Source organism: Bos indicus, chromosome 9, assembly GCF_029378745.1.
Source record: "Bos indicus isolate NIAB-ARS_2022 breed Sahiwal x Tharparkar chromosome 9, NIAB-ARS_B.indTharparkar_mat_pri_1.0, whole genome shotgun sequence".
NCBI classification, from domain to species: Eukaryota; Metazoa; Chordata; class Mammalia; order Artiodactyla; family Bovidae; genus Bos; species Bos indicus.
In genome coordinates this window covers 90,361,494-90,380,285 of record NC_091768.1, presented here as the reverse complement: position 1 = coordinate 90,380,285, position 18,792 = coordinate 90,361,494, and the positions used below count along the sequence as shown (strand labels likewise).

General features: G+C 39.6%; 1 protein-coding gene across 5 annotated transcripts; it reads left to right on the top strand.

The window, feature by feature from the left end:
* Nucleotides 1–276: 276 nt before the first annotated feature.
* On the top strand, nucleotides 277–15,076 carry MTRF1L (mitochondrial translation release factor 1 like). Of its 5 annotated transcripts, none has more exons than XM_070796407.1 (7): nucleotides 277–597; nucleotides 3,289–3,368; nucleotides 5,229–5,412; nucleotides 6,001–6,164; nucleotides 10,373–10,490; nucleotides 13,500–13,636; nucleotides 14,439–15,076. In XM_070796407.1, the coding sequence occupies exons 1-7, from the start codon at nucleotides 339–341 to the stop codon at nucleotides 14,637–14,639; spliced, it is 1,143 nt and encodes a 380-aa protein (XP_070652508.1). In that variant the 5' UTR covers nucleotides 277–338; the 3' UTR covers nucleotides 14,640–15,076. The 5 variants fall into 5 exon arrangements, with proteins under 5 accessions (XP_070652508.1, XP_070652509.1, XP_070652511.1 ...); XM_070796410.1 differs by having other exon boundaries at nucleotides 334–488; XM_070796411.1 differs by lacking the exon at nucleotides 277–597 and adding an exon at nucleotides 2,696–2,715.
* Nucleotides 15,077–18,792: the final 3,716 nt, after the last annotated feature.

The window sequence follows — 18,792 nt, the reverse complement described above, 5'->3', positions numbered from 1 at the left end:
ATCTATGCCTTTCCCCTTCCGGCCCAATACTCCGCCCCGGCTCGTTACAGGAGGCGTTTCTGACCTACTCTTTAGAGGAGGAGCCCGAGGTCTCTCAGACCCGCCCCTATCGCTTTTAGCTCTGCATCTCAACTTCCGGCCTCCGCGAATACTACGGCGTTTAATAATGCATGACCGGAAGTTCCCAACCAGGCTTCCTGGAAGCCCCTTTAAACTGGCGCATGAGTTGGGCGGAGCTCGGATAGGCCTCGCCCCTGTGTCCGAGCCGCGCGGTATCGCGAGATTTGCTCTGTCCGGAACTTCCGGGTCTTGTTTGCCATGGTGGTCTGGCTGTAGTTATGCGCCCCAGGTTAGTTTGGAACGTTTTTCGGGGCTTTTGGGCCCGCCGGGGTGTTGTCCCGGCCTGCCGACACCTAAGCTGCAGTAACCTGCCCCTGGAGGAGCTGTTCGCCCGCGGCGGAGCTCTGCGGACCTTCCTCGAGCGCCAGGTAGGCTCTGAAGCCCAGTTTCAGGTCAGGCGGCCTGAGCTGGTGGCGGTGGCCAAACTTCTGAGCGACAAGGAGCAGGAGCTGCAGGAGACCCAGCACCTGCTTCATGGTAAGGGCCTGGCCTAGGGCAGCGGGATTCAGAACGGAGTCTTGACTCTTCATTTGCCCTTTGCACTAAGCCGCCGGTCACGTCTCCACACACTCTGATTTTGAACTTTTTACTCAGTTGCAGCTCTTTATGGTTTACACCAAAGGTCAAGACATTATTATGTTAGTTCTGGTCCCATCCTCTTCTTGTGCTCTCTTGACAGTGCTGTACGCCCTTTTACAAAACTTAAGTTGACTTTAATTAGTTGCGTATTTAATGGCAGGAGATGAGCTCACCGAAGACAAGGCCCTATTCCTGTTAAGGAGTCGAGAGCATTGTTTCTCAGTGTGGTAGAGCGGCCACCCACAAAAGTGACAGAAAAAATGCGTGCTAAGTAAACCCAGACTGGAACTCTGAGACCTAGAACATGCGGCGGTTTTAACAAGCTTGCCAAGTGATTCTTGCCCATTCGAATCTGGATGGGGCTCAAGTTACTTAATTTGCACAAATTCCTGGGGATGCCTAGTGGCTGGCCTGTGGCCAGCCAAAGGAAAGGTTCTAGAGAGGGTCACAGTCTACTGAAGCAAGAAAATTAATTCTGATACAGCTGATAAGTGAGAACATAGATCAGTAAAGACCTGGGAGAGCAAGGAGAACTTGGAAGGAGAAAGGCTTGTACAAGTATAAAGGCCCAACCTTAGATGATATAATAATAGTTTAACTTTAATCGATCCTTTGCCTCCTCTAGGCTTTGCTTTTCTTTGTCTATTAACTCATCCAGTTCACATAATAAACTATGAAGTAGGTTCTTTTAGCCTCATGCAACAGAAGAGGAACTTGAGATACAAAGAGAACATAGCTCTGCCCAGGTTAAACTACTCTTAAGGAGTAGAGCTTGAATAGGACTGACTCCAAATCTCATGCTCTTAATCACTGCATTCTGCATTAACTGAGGAAGGGGTAGGTTTGGGGAGGCGAGGGGTAGGGGGGAGGGTGGGGTTAACCATTTTGTAAGAGGGCTCAAATACTAACCTGCAAAGTTTGGTTTCATCCTTTTGGCAGAAGGAAGCCAGCAGAAGCTTTTGGGTTGGGAGTGAATAATAGGAATAGCTTTGTTGCTTAGGAACTTTGATGGGAGGCAGTTGAGAAGCAATCTGGAACAGGACTAAAGATGCCATGGAAGACAGAAGGCTAATGCAACTGTATAGTTGAGACTTAAGGAGAGTCTAAATTAAGTGATTTAAGAGAAGAAGCTGCCCAGAGTGTTAAAGAAAAAAAAAATTAGAAGTATTTTTTTAGGGGAAAATTAAATCAGTTTCATAAGCCAAGCTTCAAGTCCCCGTAGCAGCCACAAAGCCTTAATATAAAAAAAAAAATTATATTCAATACATGTTGAAATTGATAGTGTTTGGGGGACCTGAATTAAATAAAATGAAGTATTTAAGTTAGATTATGTCTACACCCTAGTTCCAGTCTTCTTCATCTTAACCGGAACACTACATTTCAGAACTAATAAGGCCTCTTAGAAGTCATCCAACTCAGATCTTTCATTTACTCTTGAGATTACTGACATTCAGAGACGTTAGGAGAGATGTTCTAAGAGAACCTTAGTGGTTGAACTGGGGCTCTAATTCACTTGCTTTTTTTAATGAAGCACATTTTTCCATTTCACCAAATCTCATAACCCATTCTTACCAAAATAATATCCTGCCATGTCACCAACACTCCCTGTATTTGTTTATCTCAATTTGCTGCTGCTGTTATCTCTCATTGAGTTAATCCTTTTTTCCTTTATTCTGCGCATCTCTAAAACAAAAAATTGCTTCTGCATGCTGTTATTTTAATATTTAACCACATAATGTTTTAGGCTGTTATTTTTTGTGAGCTTTTCTCCCCTAGAATAATATAAAGAAACTAAAATGATTGAAAATCCTGCCTTGAGGGCAAGTGTTACATGTTATTCCCAGTTCCCAGCATAATTGGTTCTTAGTAAATGAATAAGACATTCCAGCCAATACAGAGTTTGATCTTTCAACAGAGATAACAAACTGTAATAGCTAATACAATTTCCGCTTCTCTCCGTTTTATAGGTTGCATGTTGTCCATCAGATAGAGGAAAGAGGAGGTATATTTTGTAAGGTAAAAGTGAAAACTAGATGAAATAAGAACTAGAGTAAAGCCTGAAAGAGAAGAAGAGTACTTCTTGTAGGTACTCTGTGAATATCAGGCAGGGTCTAAATGTTTAGGTGGATACTTTTATATTAAGCGTTTCCTAATAAGACAATAAATAACTTTCTACTTTTTAACTCAGTTTTGGCTTTACTAATGGTGCCTTATTTTCCCCTCTGATCTAACTCACTCAGTGCATTCATTCGTTATTGTAGAGTCTTAAGTCTGAAAACTAAAAGCATATTTGTTAATATGAATAGTTGGGGGAGGAAGAATTATAGAAAAGTTGAGTAGCTTCTTTGTATTTTCCCATAGAGATTATTTTTATTTTTAACTTCTACCCTTCTCATCAGGAAAAAAGTTTTTGTTTTTTAACTGCATGCTCATAAAAACTAGTGCATAAAGTGCTATAAATTAATGACAGTTATTAAAAAAGGGTAATTGTTATATTTCCCTTCAGCAGTGACAAAACTTTTACCTTGAACTCTGTCAGCTATTTAATACTAATTAAGGAAAACTCAACCTGCTGCCTTTTTTTCTTAGACGAAAATGAGGACTTAAGGAAACTTGCCGAAAATGAAATAACTTCATGTGAAAAAGAAATAGCTCAATTAAAGCATCAGGTATGGCATTTGTGCAAAGAATAAAGCATTCTGCTATCACTTCCATTATATTTTACTATAACTTTATAAAAGCAAGTCAAGAAGTAATCAGCATGCTAGTATTTACAATTATAAACCTGGTTTTTAAAGCAGAAAAAGCATACTCCCTGTAGCTCTGTTTTTATCATACTAAAAGGATTGTAGAAATCTGAAAGAAAGATGAATGTCACATTAATAGAATTTTCCAAGAAGGCAATGAAATGTTGATAATATGTTTTCTCTCTTTTGTTTTTTAAGAGAGGTGAGGGTGGGGGTAGACATGAGTAGAAGAGACTGTAGAGCAATGGTAGGTGGAAGCAGGAATATTTCTTTATCTTTTTGTCTTTGACACTCTTATAGAGTGCCAGCCTGGACTAGGCCCCTTAGGATTTTGAAAACAGAATTGCATTTATATCTAAGAGTATTGGCTTTATATCTAGGAGAACTGCAAAAGAACATATTAAGTTAGATGAAAAATCATGAAATTAGATCCATTGTTAATTCTGTAAAGCAGAGCTTTAAGGTTTACAGCAGTTATCTCTAGAAATATAAGTGAAAGAACATGATAAAGTGAGGACGGAGCTTGGAACTGGGATGCTTAACATAGAAATTCTCTCTCTTTACCTAAGTGTGGAACTTAACCAAAAATTAATTTCCGCACCACCTACTCTAGAAGAAAAGTTCCACAATAAATTGAAAAGCTTCAGGTAACTTGGCTTCTACTCTATAAACTTTCTGTGAGGTAGAAGAATGCGTGTATTAACGGTTTCTATTTGTTGGCTAGTAATTCACAGGTGTAAATTGCGTCGTGCTAGTTCAGGATGTGAATGGGCACATTCTTTTGGCACAGGCTAGAGCTACGGGAAAGCAGGAGAACAAGGCCAGCTCCTGGCCAGCACACCTTGGCGATGCTTCAGAACTCAGGGAGACTTGGGTTCAAGTTCTAGCCCTTCCACTTTCTAGTTGTAGGGTATTGGCCAACTAGGGTTAAACTTATTAGTTAAGTTAAACTTGAGAAACTTAGTTTTCACATCTTAAGGTGGAGCTGTTAATAGTACCTGCCCAAGATGTATTAAGAATTAAAATACATAAAGTCCTTAGCAGAGTGCCTCTCTATTAAAGAACCATTTTTATAAATGTTGGCGGCTTTTCTTTCTTGATCCACCTCATCTGAGAAGTCTGTCTTCTATTGTGTCTGTGTCTAACACACACTGAAGTGTGAAACATACAATTTTAGTGGAAGGAAGACTGACTTAGGCACAAGGATCTGAGTTCCAGTAACTGACACTTTGCTTTTTAATTCATCATTGCACTCTGTTAATCTCATTTTCTTTGACTTGTAAAATGAGAGTATTGGACCAGATCATCTCTTAAGAGCCTCTCCAGTTCCAAAATTGCAAATGTCTCTTCCATATTAAAGAAGCTTAGGAAAAATACAAATGCAATCTGAGTGTTCTTTTCCTGCCATAGTAGGCTATAAATCTCCAAGGATTGCTTCTTATGCTTGCTACACACAATACAGTATCCTTTTCACAGCAAGGACTTAATCATTAACTGAATAGAGAACTAATATACATGAACACCAAAAAGAAATAAACTTGTAAGTTTTAGCTGAACCTTATAGCATTTGTAATGTAGTTATAACATTAATATTTTTAGAAGTTATGCATTGTATGGTCTAGTTGGCAAGATGGTTGAATAGTAATCAGCAATATTAAGGTATTTGCTTAGAGAAACTTTTTTAAGTAAATTAAATATTTAAAATTCTATATCTAATCACTGAGCTCTTTTTCAAATATTTTAAATCTTAATTATAGGAGGGGTGATATTTTTTATTTGCAGATTATCTTACTTTTGGTTCCCTCAGAAGAAACAGATAAAAATGATTTGATCCTGGAGGTAACTGCAGGAGTTGGGGGTCAGGAGGCAATGTTGTTTACCTCAGAGATATTTGATATGTATCAGCAGTATGCTGCATTTAAAAGATGGCATTTTGAAACCCTGGAATATTTTCCAAGTGAAATAGGTCAGTAAACTGTTTGGTTTGTTTTGAGAAAAGCATAGATTTTATTTATTTATGTGTATTTTAGGGAAAAGGGTTGGAAAGACCATGATTAAGCTTTATAATTTTTGTGTAAGGAGGATTAAGTAGTTTTATGCTTATCATTTACTTAATAATTGTTGCTGTTCAGTTGCTAAGTCGTGTCCAACTCTTTGCGACCCCATGAACTGCAGCATGCCAGTCTTCCCTGACCTTCACTATCTCCCAGAGTTTGCTCAAACTTAATAATGTTGAATGCAGAAATATTACCAGTTTTGAAATGGCCTATAAAATACTTGTCATTCAGTGGCTAATGGTTTTTTATAAGTACTCCTTCAGGGTGTTACTGAGTCAGTTTATTGACACCATAAATGCTTTATGTTTAATAATTATAAACAATAAAGATACTAAAACACTGAATATCATAGACTTGCTAAAGGCTTTCAATGTTTCACAGTTGATGTGTTTATATAAGTTTGTAGCTCTTTTAATTATATTTAAAGATGGTAGAAGTGATGGTCAGCTATTTATAATTGGCAGGAATAACAAACGTCTTTCACCAATGTTTTCAAGGTGGCCTTAGACATGCATCTGCCAGCATTGGGGGTTCAGAAGCCTATAAGCACATGAAGTTTGAAGGAGGTGTGCACAGAGTCCAGAGAGTGCCCAAGACAGAGAAGCAAGGCCGCATCCACACCAGCACCATGACTGTAGCCATCCTACCCCAGCCCACTGAGGTGAGGCACCATAGCCCCGCTCCCGGGAGTCCTAGCCCAGCACAGCGCCTTGCCCCCAAGTAACACTCACCTCACTGAACTGAGTATCTCCTTTTCTTATTTGACTGTCATCTTGTCTTTGAATTCATTTTTCAAATATATTATCGCAGTCCAATAGGTATGATTTTAACAATAAATGATAAGAATTAAGGATATATAAGTGAACTTAAGGGCTTCCCTAGTGGTTCAGTGGTAAAGAACCCACCTGCCAATGCTGGAGATGTGGGTTCAATTCCTGGATTGGAAAGATCCCCTGGAGAAGGAAATGGCAACCCACTCCTGTATTCTTGCCTGGGAAATCCCATGGACAGAGGAGCTGGGAGGGCTGCAGTCCACGGGGTTGCAAGTTGAACACGTTCAGTTCAGTTCAGTTCAGTTGCTCAGTCGTGTCCGACTCTTCGCGACCCCATGGACTACAGCATGCCAGGTTTCCCTGTCCATCACCAACTCCCGGAGATTACTCAAACTCATGTCCATTGAGTTGATGATACCATCCAACCATCTCATCCTCTGTCGTCCCTTCTCCTCCTGCCTTCCATCTTTCCCAGCATCAGTGTCTTTTCAAATGAGTCAGTTCTTTGCATCAGGTGGCCAAAGGATTGGAGCTTCAGCTTCAACATCTGTCCTTCCAATGAATATTCAGGACTGATTTCCTTTAGGATTGACTGGTTGGATCTCCTTGCAGTCCAGGGGACTCTCAAGAGTCTTCTCCAACACCATTGTTCAGAAAAAGCATCAATTCTTCAGTGCTCGGCTTTCTTTATAGTTCAACTCTCACATCCATACATGACTACTGGAAAAACCATAGCTTTGACTAGATGGACCTTTGTTGGCCAGGTAATGTCTCTGCTTTTTAATATGCTGTCTAGGTTGGTCATAGCTTTTCTACCAAGGAGCAAGTGTCTTTTAAATTCATGGCTGCACTTGCCATCTGCAGTAATTTTGGAGCCAAAAAAAATAAAGTCTGTCACTGTTTCCATTGTTCCCCATCTAATTTGCTATGAAGTGATGGGACTGGATGCCATGATAATAGTTTTCTGAATGTTGAGTTTTAAGTCAACTTTTTCACTCTGCTCTTTCACTTTCATCGAGAGGCTCTTTATCTTTAGTTCTTCACTTTCTCCCATAAGGGTGGTGTCATCTGCATATCTGAGGTTATTGATATTTCTCCCAGCAATCTTGATTCCAGCTTGTGTTTCATCCAGCCTGGCATTTCCCATGATGTACTCTGCATGGAAGTTAAATAAGCAGGGTGACAGTATAGAGCCTTGACATACTCCTTTCCCTAGTTGGAACCAGTCTGTTGTTCCATGTCCAGTTCTAACTATTTCTTCTTGACCTGCATTTAGATTTCTCAGGAGGCAAGTCAGGTGGTCTGGTGTTCCCATCTCTTTCAGAATTTTCCATAGTTTGTTGTGATCCACACAGCCAAAGCTTTTGGCGTAGTCAATAAAGCAGAAGTAGATGTCTTTCTGGAACTCTTGCTTTTTCGATGATCCAGCGGATGTTGGCAATTTGATCTCTGGTTCCTCTGCCTTTTCTAAATCCAGCTTGAACATCTGGAAGTTCACGGTTCACGTACTGTTGAAGCCTGACTTGGAGAATTTTGAGCATTACTTTGCTAGCATGTGAGATGAGTGCAATTGTGCCATAGTTTGAGCATTGTTTGGCATTGCCTTTCTTTGGAATTGGAATGAAAACTGACCTTTTCCAGTCCTGCAGCCACTGCTGAGTTTTTCAAATTTGCTGGCATATTGAGTGAAGCACTTTCACAGCATCATCTTTTAGGATTTGAAATAGCTGAACTGGAATTCCATCACCTCCACTAGCTTTGTTCATAATGATGCTTCCTAAGGCCCACTTGACTGCACGTTCCAGGATGTCTGACTCTAGGTGAGTGATCACACCATCATGGTTATCTGGGTCATCAAAATCTTTTTTGTATAGTTCTTCTATGTATTCTTGCCTCCTCGTCTTAATATCTTCTGCTTCTGTTAGTCCATACCATTTCTGTCTTTTATTGTGTCCATCTTTGCATGACTTGGTGACTAAACAACAAAGTCATATGATGTTGCATTGTCTATTTTTCTCCACTGCTAAGCTTACAGCAGGTATTTTGAGACCATATAAAGGAGAAACAATATTAAATAGAGTTTACGAGCTGCTTGCCTTTATGGCGACTCGCTTTGTGTGACTTGTTCCCAGAATATCAATAGCAAGAATCCTGTTTTAATAAAGGGTAACTACTTTACAGAATTGTGAGTTTATAATCCAGTCATATTAAAATAGTAACATCGCTACATTGTACACAATGAGTATACTTTATTTTCACCAGCAAATTCTCAGTCTATATATTTTTAAGTAGCTTAGTTGGGGAGTTATATTTTGCTTACATCACTTACACTGAAAAGTGATGGGAAATTTGTAACTTCTTTTTTAGAATGAAATAAGCACGTGAGAAGGAAGCTTGAGGATTTCTGTTTATTACTTTTTAGAAAGTCTGTATTACTGTCTAATAGGGTACATGGAGTTCCTTTCTTTAGTCTAATTTCTGTAGGAAATCTAGGTGAGGAACAGGATAGTTAAGGGAGAGAGGGAAGCAGGATAAATAGCAAAAGCAACCCTTGATACTAGTCACTTTGGCTTAAGCATCTTGGAGATAGAGATTTTCAGGAAAAGATGGAGACTGAGGTCCATGTATCATCTCATTTAATTCTTCCTAGCAACAGTAATGGCACCCCACTCCAGTACTCTTGCCTGGAAAATCCCATGGATGGAGGAGCCTGGTGGGCCACAGTCCATGCGGTCGCTAAGAGTCGGACACGACTGAGCGACTTCACTTTCACTTTTCACTCTCATGCATTGGAGAAGGAAATGGCAACCCACTCCAGTGTTCTTGCCTTGAGAATCCCAGGGACGGGGAAGCCTGGTGGGCTGCCGTCTGTGGGGTCGCACGGAGTTGGACACGACTGAAGCGACTTAGCAGCAGCAGCAACAGTAAAGACAAAGAAGGCAATGGCACCCCATTCCAGTACTCTTGCCTGGAAAATCCCATGGACGGAGGAGCCTGGTAGGCTGCAGTCCATGGGGTTGCTAAGAGTCAGACACGACTGAGCGACTTCACTTTGACTTTTCACTTTCATGCATTGGAGAAGGAAATGGCAACCCACTGCAGTGTTCTTGCCTTGAGAATCCCAGGGACGGGTGAGCCTGGTGGGCTGCCGTCTATGGAGTCACACAGGGTCGGACACGACTGAAGTGACTTAGCAGCAGCAGCAGCAACAGTTAAGAGCTACATAGGGAGACCTAGAAGGCCTGTGAATGATAAGATGCCTGCTGCTAGAGTTGTGGACATCTCACAGAGTGGGTATAGTTCATGCAAGAGCTTTTTAAATGCAGTGCTTTGGATGGTGACTGCCAGGACAGAGCATTATGCTGATATCAGATCCAGTGTATTTGTGAATTGAATCTGTATCCTTGACTTCTTGGTATTAGCCATTTCCATTCATCTCTGCTCTGCCTCTAAGTATGTTTAAGTCCTCCTGTATTTAATATGAAACAAAATAAAACCTTCCTGTAGTGTTTTAGCATCTTTTTTTTTTCCTCCACTAAAGTCTTTTTGAACTCAGAAATCATTTTAGTGATTATATTCACATTTCTATTAATAGCTGAGATCTGCCATTGGTAATAAGAGGGTAGTTTACAGAGAAGTCTAGTTTTTGAGGATTAGGGAGGTTTTGTTTTTATTTTGCATTATATTTTGATACTTATCCACTGTGTGCATGCTAAGACACTTTAGTCGCTTTGTGACCCTGTGGACTGTAGCCCATCAGGCTCCTCTGTCCATGGGATTCTCCAGGCAAGAATACTGGATTGTGTTACCATTTCCTTCTCCAGGGGATCTTCCTGTCCCAGGGATTGAACCTGCGTCTCTTATGTCTCCTGCACTGGCAGGCAGCTTTACCACTAGTGCCACCTGGTAAGCCCCACTCTTCAAATAAGACAAGTCTTTAAAAAAATGGTATCCTTCCAATTATTTTCTCTTCTTAAAATTAAACCTTCCAAATCTTACACAAATATTTTTTATGACATGCATTTTTATAAATAATGCTCTTTGAACAGATCACACATGTAATTTTCAAAACTCCCAACTTTTCTCTTACGTATAGATTAACCTGGTGATTAATCCTAAGGATTTGAGGATTGATACTAAGCGAGCCAGTGGAGCCGGGGGGCAGCATGTGAACACCACAGACAGTGCTGTCCGGATCGTTCATCTCCCAACGGGTGCGTGGTTCCTTCTTCAACATAAAAATCAAACTCTGAATGACTTTTCCTCTGAAACAGATCTTCAGTTACCAGCAACGTATAGGCTACTAGGAACTGTTTATTTTCAACACTTGATTTATCTCGATTCCTTAGCTGAAATTCTGTAGGATAATTACAAAGGCAGGAAGAGGGAAAGATCCGTGCCCAGGAAATTTCCACATTAGTGATTATATCACTAATTATAAAAAGAATCCTCACAGTGAAGTAATATCATGGGTGATCCCTTATAAGAAAATGCTCTAAATCACCAGTTTTTAGTGTTTTTTGGAGAGAGGAGAAAATGAATTCCTTTGAGAAAATGAAAACTTGGACCGTTTACCCAGAAACATGCTTATATGCAAAGTTTTGCATGCAATTTCAGGGGCTTCTTTCCATTAAGTCCATCTGCAGACATCTGGGGGTTCTGTCCTGATTATAGTGTTAGGCAGTGGAGCTGTAATTTTTCTTAAGTCTTTAGAATTGTGTTAGATAGAACTACATGTGTTTTTACAAGTGTTGCTCCAGTGACTTACATGTGAAAAAGAGCACAAGGATAGGAAACCTCAATCTTCCTATAAATGATCTCAGATAGGCATAATTCCCATGGTTGGTAGTGCTTGCTGGGAGTGTTTGGTTGATTTTTTCTCTTTTTTTTTAAATGAGAAAATTCTCATGTTAAACTTTAAGATGATGTTTTATGTAACACATAGTATATAAACAGGAATAAAAATATTAATAGTGATTATCTCTGGTAATAACATTAACTTTTATAGTTCAGTTTGTATAATGAGTAGTTACTACTTTTTGAAAAAAATTGTGGTGACTAGGTAAAAGTACCAGAAAATAATCCATATTAAATGACTAATGCTTACTCTTCAGTATGTATGCTTTCAGTATATAAATATTTTGAGCTGTAAGTCCAATTTTCAGTTTTCTAATAACTGTAAAATTATCTGTTCTGTGTATCGGATCAGATCAGTCGCTCAGTCATGTCCGACTCTTTGAGACCCCATGAATCGAAGCACTCCAGGCCTCCCTGTCCATCACCAACTCCCAGAGTTCACTGAGACTCACGTCCATCGAGTCAGTGATGCCATCCAGCCATCTCATCCTCTGTCGTCACCTTCTCCTCCTGCCCCCAATCCCTCTCAGCATCAGAGTCTTTTCCAATGAGTCAACTCTTCGCATGAGGTGGCCAAAGCACTGGAGTTTCAGCTTTAGCATCAGTCCTTCGAAAGAAATCCCAGGGCTGATCTCTTTCAGAATGGACTGGTTGGATCTCCTTGCAGTCCAAGGGACTCTCAAGAGTCTTCTCCAACACCACAGTTCAAAAGCATCAATTCTTTGGCACTCAGCCTTCTTCACAGTCCAACTCTCACATCCATACATGACCACTGGAAAAACCATAGCCTTGACTAGATGGACGTTTGTTGGCAAAGTAATGTCTCTGCTTTTGAATATGCTATCTAGGTTGGTCATAACTTTCCTTCCAAGGAGTAAGCGTCTATTAATTTCATGGCTGCAGTCACCATCTGCAGTGATTTTGGAGCCCAGAAAAATAAAGTCTGACACTGTCTCCACTGTTTCCCCATCTATTTCCCATGAAGTGGTGGGACCGGATGCCATGATCTTCGTTTTCTGAATGTTGAGCTTTAAGCCAACTTTTTCACTCTCCACTTTCACTTTCATCAAGAGGCTTTTGAGTTCCTCTTCACTTTCTGCCATAAGGGTGGTGTCATCTGCATATCTGAGGTTATTGATATTTCTCCCGGCAATCTTGATTCCAGCTTGTGTTTCTTCCAGTCCAGCATTTCTCATGATTTACTCTGCATATAAGTTAAATAAACAGGGTGGCAGTATACAGCCTTGACGAACTTTTCCTATTTGGAACCAGTCTGTTGTTCCATGTCCAGTTCTAACTGTTGCTTCCTGAACTGCATACAAATTTCTCAAGAGGCAGGTCAGGTGGTCTGGTATTCCCATCTCTTTCAGAATTTTCCACAGTTTATTGTGATCCACACAGTCAAAGGCTTTGGCATAGTCAATAAAGCAGAAATAGATGTTTTTCTGGAACTCTCTTGCTTTTTCCATGATCCAGCAGATGTTGGCAATTTGATGTCTGGTTCCTCTGCCTTTTCTAAAACCAGCTTGAACATCAGGAAGTTCACGGTTCACATATTGCTGAAGCCTGGCTTGGAGAATTTTGAGCATTACTTTACTAGCGTGTGAGATGAGTGCAATTGTGCGGTAGTTTGAGCATTCTTTGGCATTACCTTTCTTTGGGATTGGAATGAAAACTGACCTTTTCCAGTCCTGTGGCCACTGCTGAGTTTTCCAAATTTGCTGGCATATTGCATGCAGCACTTTCACAGCATCATCTTTCAGGATTTGGAATAGCTCGACTGGAATTCCATCACCTCCACTAGCTTTGTTCGTAGTGATGCTTTCTAAGGCCCACTTGACTTCACATTCCAGGATGTCTGGCTCTAGGTCAGTGATCACACCATTGTGTTTATCTGGATCGTGAAGATCTTTTTTGTTCAGTTCTTCTGTGTATTCTTGCCATCTCTTCTTAATATCTTCTGCTTCTGTTAGGTCCATACCATTTCTTTCCTTTATTGAGCTCATCTTTGCATGAAATCTTCCTTTGGTATCTCTGATTTTCTTGAAGAGATCCCTAGTCTTTCCCATTCTGTTGTTTTCCTCTATTTCTTTGCATTGATCGCTGAAGAAGGCTTTCTTATCTCTTCTTGCTATTCTTTGGAACTCTGCATTCAGATGTTTATATCTTTGCTTTTCTCCTTTGCTTTTCACTTCTCTTCTTTTCACAGCTATTTGTAAGGCCTCCCCAGACAGCCATTTTCCTTTTTTAATATTAGAGTCTTATTTTTTCCCTTCATAAAGGAAGAAGGAAAAGGAGTATTCCTTGATAATACGTGAAGAAGATGTTTCTATTAAAACTCTTTTAATTCTCATAACACTATTCAGGTATTGTTTCCGAATGCCAGCAAGAAAGATCTCAACTGAAAAATAAAGAAATGGCTATGAAAAAGTTACGTGCAAAACTGTACAGCCTGCAGCTAGAAGAAGAAACAAGTAAACGATACAATGCTAGAAAGATTCAGGTAAAACTGAATTTTTTAAATGCTTTGAAAAGATAAAAATAGTTTTAGATTACCCAGTTCTAATATGTGTTAAAATTATTTCATTGTATTTGTCAAAGTTAAAGTATAATTCATGTCATTGAACCAAGGGCTTGTTTTATAGTAATCTTATTACACATTTATACTGTTTTTGTATTCAAAAGTATCTTTCTCAGGATTTTCAGCAAAGTTATCTTAGGAAGATATACCGAATTCCCATTCATTTTGAATCCTTTTAAAATTATGGAAGAAAGTTGGAAAGGACATTGAACTTACCTTCTTCCTGTTTGGCAGTTGATTTTATAATTACAGAGCCCTTCTATTAACTCCTTTATTATGGAGAATTGATCACTTTGTCATCACTGATGATAACCAGATCAATTCACAGAGATTATATATATTTAGCTACCATTTTTGGATATCAACTCTGTGCCAGGCTGTATGTGTACATTATCAGTGTTAGTAGGTATTATCTGTATTTTATAAATGGGGAAACTAAAGTTTAAAGTTGAAGTAAATTACTTGAAGTTATAAAGTAAAAAAAAATGGCAGAGAGGATTCAAAATTCAAGTACTAAGCTGTCTGACTTTTCAAGCCTATGTTCTTTTTTCTGTATCAAGTGCCCATGTTAAATTTGAGAATTCAAAATGTTTAAAATATGGTTTTTAACATTGTGTTTCAAATTATAAACCAAGAGCTTAATCTCTAGGTAAATTAACTTTGTAGGTTTAGTTGCCCTGATTTTAACTATCTTGTATTCTTTTTTTTTTCTTTTAATATGTAGATTGGCACAAAAGGAAGGTCAGAGAAAATAAGAACATATAATTTTCCACAGAACCGAGTCACAGATCACAGAATAAACAAGTCACTTCATGATCTTGAAACTTTTATGCAAGGAGAGTACCTACTGGATGAACTTGTACAGTCATTGAAGGACTATGCTAATTATGAATCTTTAGTAGAAATTATTGCCAAAGAAGTTTAAGTTGATTTGTTACTAAAGACTTGTATAGCTTATGAAAATTCTGTTATAGCAAATCAGGTTGTGTATATACAGTATTCTCTTGAAACACATGAGTTAACACAGTTGAGAATAACATTTTTAATAAACAGCTAACTTATATATGTCTCTGAACGTATTAAGTGAAAAAACATATAATCATGACTCTGGCTGAATATTTTGAACTCTTCCTTACAAGAAGTAGACAAAAGAGAATAGTCCTTTGTTTTATGTAAAGTATTTAATGAATGATCAGAAATTTGGTTTGACTCTCAAGGGAAAACATGAAATGATAAGACTGACTTCAGAGGATGGAGGCCTGAGAGGGAAGGAAAGCCCAGGAACATCTACTTGAGGCTGCACAGCTGTCAAAGACCTCTTGGTGTTCAGAGCAACACCAATAAATCATGTGCTTGATAAAACAGACCCTCACTGTTCTCCCATGGTGTGTGTGCTCCTTCACTTCAAAAAGTATTAATAAATCCAACCTGTAACTACAGAAAAGAAATAGGACATGACAGTTAGCCTATAAAAAAGTGAGAGAAGCTGGAAATGCTGGCTCAAGAATATTCTGAAAACATAAACTCCAGGATGACAATTATGAAGAGCTCTACCTAGTAGATAATGAATAAATGTTAAATTTATGGTAGTTAGAACAAGTTAGGATTTCCAGAGGAGGAAAAGCAATTTCACTATTAAGGTTATATGATTTATAGGTTAGAGAACTAGGAGACATTTAGTTAACTCTCAGAATTGCACATTTTTCCGTATTTGTTAAAATCAATAGTTGTCTGAATTTTTATGGACATATGTATGACACCTTGTCATACATATGACATTCATTCAAACCTACATTATTGTCAGGTAACTGTTTCCTCTTAAGTCAACATTTGTTAGCCAGATGTCCTTTAGAGTTCCAGCATGTGCTAAATTTCAGAGTAATTTTATGTTGGTAGCTTCTTTCTGCTGTAAAAGGGAAGTGTGCTGCTGCTGCTAAGTCGCTTCAGTCGTGTCCAACTCTGTGTGACCCCATAGACTGCCACCAGGCTCCCCTGTCCCTGGGATTCTCCAAGCAAGAACACTGGAGTGGGTTTCCATTTCCTTCTCCAATGCATGAAAGTGAAAAGTGGAAGTGAAGTCGTTTAGTCGTGCCCGACTCTTTGTGACCCCATGGACTTCAGCCTACCAGGCTCCTCCGTCCATGGGATTTTCCATGCAAGAGTACTGGAGTGGGGTGCCATTGCCTTCTCCAGAAAAACCATTAAAGACAGTTAAGAATTTAAGCTAGCCAAAGGTTACCAAATACATCAGAGAGTTTTATTTTGAAAAGTACCCCTCTCCCCCAGAATGTTCTGCTCATGAGAGGCATTCTGTTCTGCCTTCACAAGAACAGCTGATGAATGCCCCTTTTAGTGACCTAGGCAACCAAGATTACAGCAAGACATGTTCCTACAACAATATTCACTGTCCATGTTGCAAGCCTGGCTCTCCCAGATTTATCAGTTTCCCCTTGGGTCTTAGGTTTCCTTTTAGAATCAAAAGGACATGGCTGCAGCTTATTAAATATACTAAAGTATATAATATACAGTATATAATAGACTTAATTTCTCATTTTATTAGTTATAGGGGAAAATAAAAAAGTTGGATTGAGGGACTTCCTGGTGATTCAGTGGTTAAGACTCCATGCTTCTGATACAGAGGGTGCAGGTTCTGTCCCTCTGGGGAACTAAGATCCCATATGCCTCATGGCTCAGCCAAAAGAAAAAAGTTGGATTGAAATTGTGAAGGGTCTTGAATATTAGATTTTACTCTGGGAACAGGGGACAGCCAGTAAGTTTCTTACTCTCTAATAAAAGAATATTCTCTAATACTCTCTGCTCCTCCCTCTCTGCCCCCAGGAGAAAAAGTGTGAGAATCATACTGATGAAGTTGGGAAAATACCTTCAGTGAACTCTCAAACCTTCCCATTAGAACACCTTATTGGTTAGAAGAAATCTTAATACTTTGGTAATTTTAACAATATAAACTTAAGATATGTACCATTATCACTGTGTATTATGAACACATATATGAAGTAACTGACAAATTCTGGTCTGAATTGTCATTGGCTCCCACTTTACTCACTAATCTAAATTAGTTAATTCCTTCATGAGCAAAAGTAATTTTTGGAACCCAGACAAAGATAAGAGTAGAGCAACATAATTTTTGCAGGAAGCCTACTGGAACAATACACCTAATACTTTTAAGGATCTTAGAATTAACTCTTTTAGATCAAACTGCCTTTTAGATCTTAGTGCCATTAGGTCTTGAAGAGATAAGAATGAAGAAAACCATTTTGTTTATAAAGAGACAATGTGAGAGGGTTAATAAGACCTTTAAGGGTCTTAGATTTTGTAGGTATTTGTACAAACTGCATCTACACAGCTACCTGAATTACACAGTATGCGTTGTCACCACGCCTGCCTTTGTTCTCTCTGCCCTCTCTGCCTAAAACACACACTCCACAGACAGACTTCAAGGTCCACGTAAAGGGCATCTTAGCCCTAGGCCGAATTCACTATTCTGCATTAGAATTCCACTAAGATCTAAAAGGCAGTCTGATCTAAAATGGTTAATTCTAAGATCCTTAAAAGTATTAGGTGTATTGTTCCAGTAGGCTTCCTGCAAAAATTATGTTGCTCTACTCATCTTTGTCTGGGTTCCAAAAATTACTTTTGCTCATGAAGGAATTAACTAGATTAGTGAGTAAAGTGGGAGCCAATGCCAATTCAGACCAGAATTTGTCAGTTACTTCATATATGTGTTCATAATACAGGGTGATAATGGTATATATCTTAAGTTTATATTATTAAGTATTCCACAGTACTTTCCACACAGTATGACAACATGGATGGTAAGGCAATAAATTCCCCGGTATACTTCTATCTCAGGTATGTATGCTTAACAAGGATGGGAAAGGGTTGGTCAGGGAATGAAATTCGTCTTATGGCACTAAGATACATAAAAGTCTGCTGCTAAGTCGCTTCAGTTGTGTCCGACTGCGACCCCAGAGACGGCAGCCCACCAGGCTCCCCGGTCCCTGGGATTCTCCAGGCAAGAACCCTGGAGTGGCTTGCCATTTCCTTCTCAAATGCATGAAAGTGAAAGTGAAGTCGCTCAGGTTGTCTACTTGAAAGTTACACAGTCGTGTCTGACTCCTAGGGACCCCGTGGACTGCAGTCTACCAGGCTCCTCCATCCATGGGATTTTCCAGCCAAGAGTACTGGAGTGGGGTGCCATTGCCTTCTCCATCTAAAAGGCAGTTAGATCTAAAATGATTTATCTAGAAATCTGGTGTATTGTTCAGAACCAAAACTGAACTTCATTACAAAATGGCCTACAACATCAGTTAATCAAAACTCATTCAGTCAGAATGGCAATTTTGAAGATTTATAAACAGATTTGTTGTTGTTTAGTCTGTAGGTTGTGTCCTACTCTTTGTGACCCCGTGGACTGTAGCCCTGCCAGGCTCTTCTGTCCAGGCAAGAATACTGGCGTGGATTTCCATTTCCTCCTCTAGGGGATTGTTCCAACCCAGAGACTGAACCCTCCTATCCTGCACTGCAGGCAGATTCTTTAGGGTTGAAGCACCTGGGAAGCCAGTATAAATAGATAATCACTGTCTAAAATGAAACTTGTCCTATTCCTCTACAACCTGTTTCTTGTGCTGTGATCTCAGTTTCTTTCCTGGCATGAATTTCCCTCTCAAATTTAAATTGTACTCCTCAATTCCTCTTCCTCAGTTCACTTCAGTCACTCAGTCATGTCCGACTCTGCGACCCCGTGGTCAACCGGCCTCCCTGTCCATCGCCAACTGCTGGAGTATACTCAAACTCATTTCCATTAAGTCGATGCCATCCAACCATCTCATCCTCTGTCATCCCCTTCTCCCACCTTCAACCTTTCCCAGCATCAGGGTCTTTTCAAATGAGTCAGCTCTTCACATCAGATGGCCAAAGTATTGGAATTTCAGCTTCACCATCAGTCCTTCCAATGAATATTCAGGACTGATTTCCTTTAGAATGGACTGGTTGGATCTCCTTGCAGTCCAAGGGACTCTAAGAGTCTCCTCCAACACCACAGTTCAAAAGCATCAATT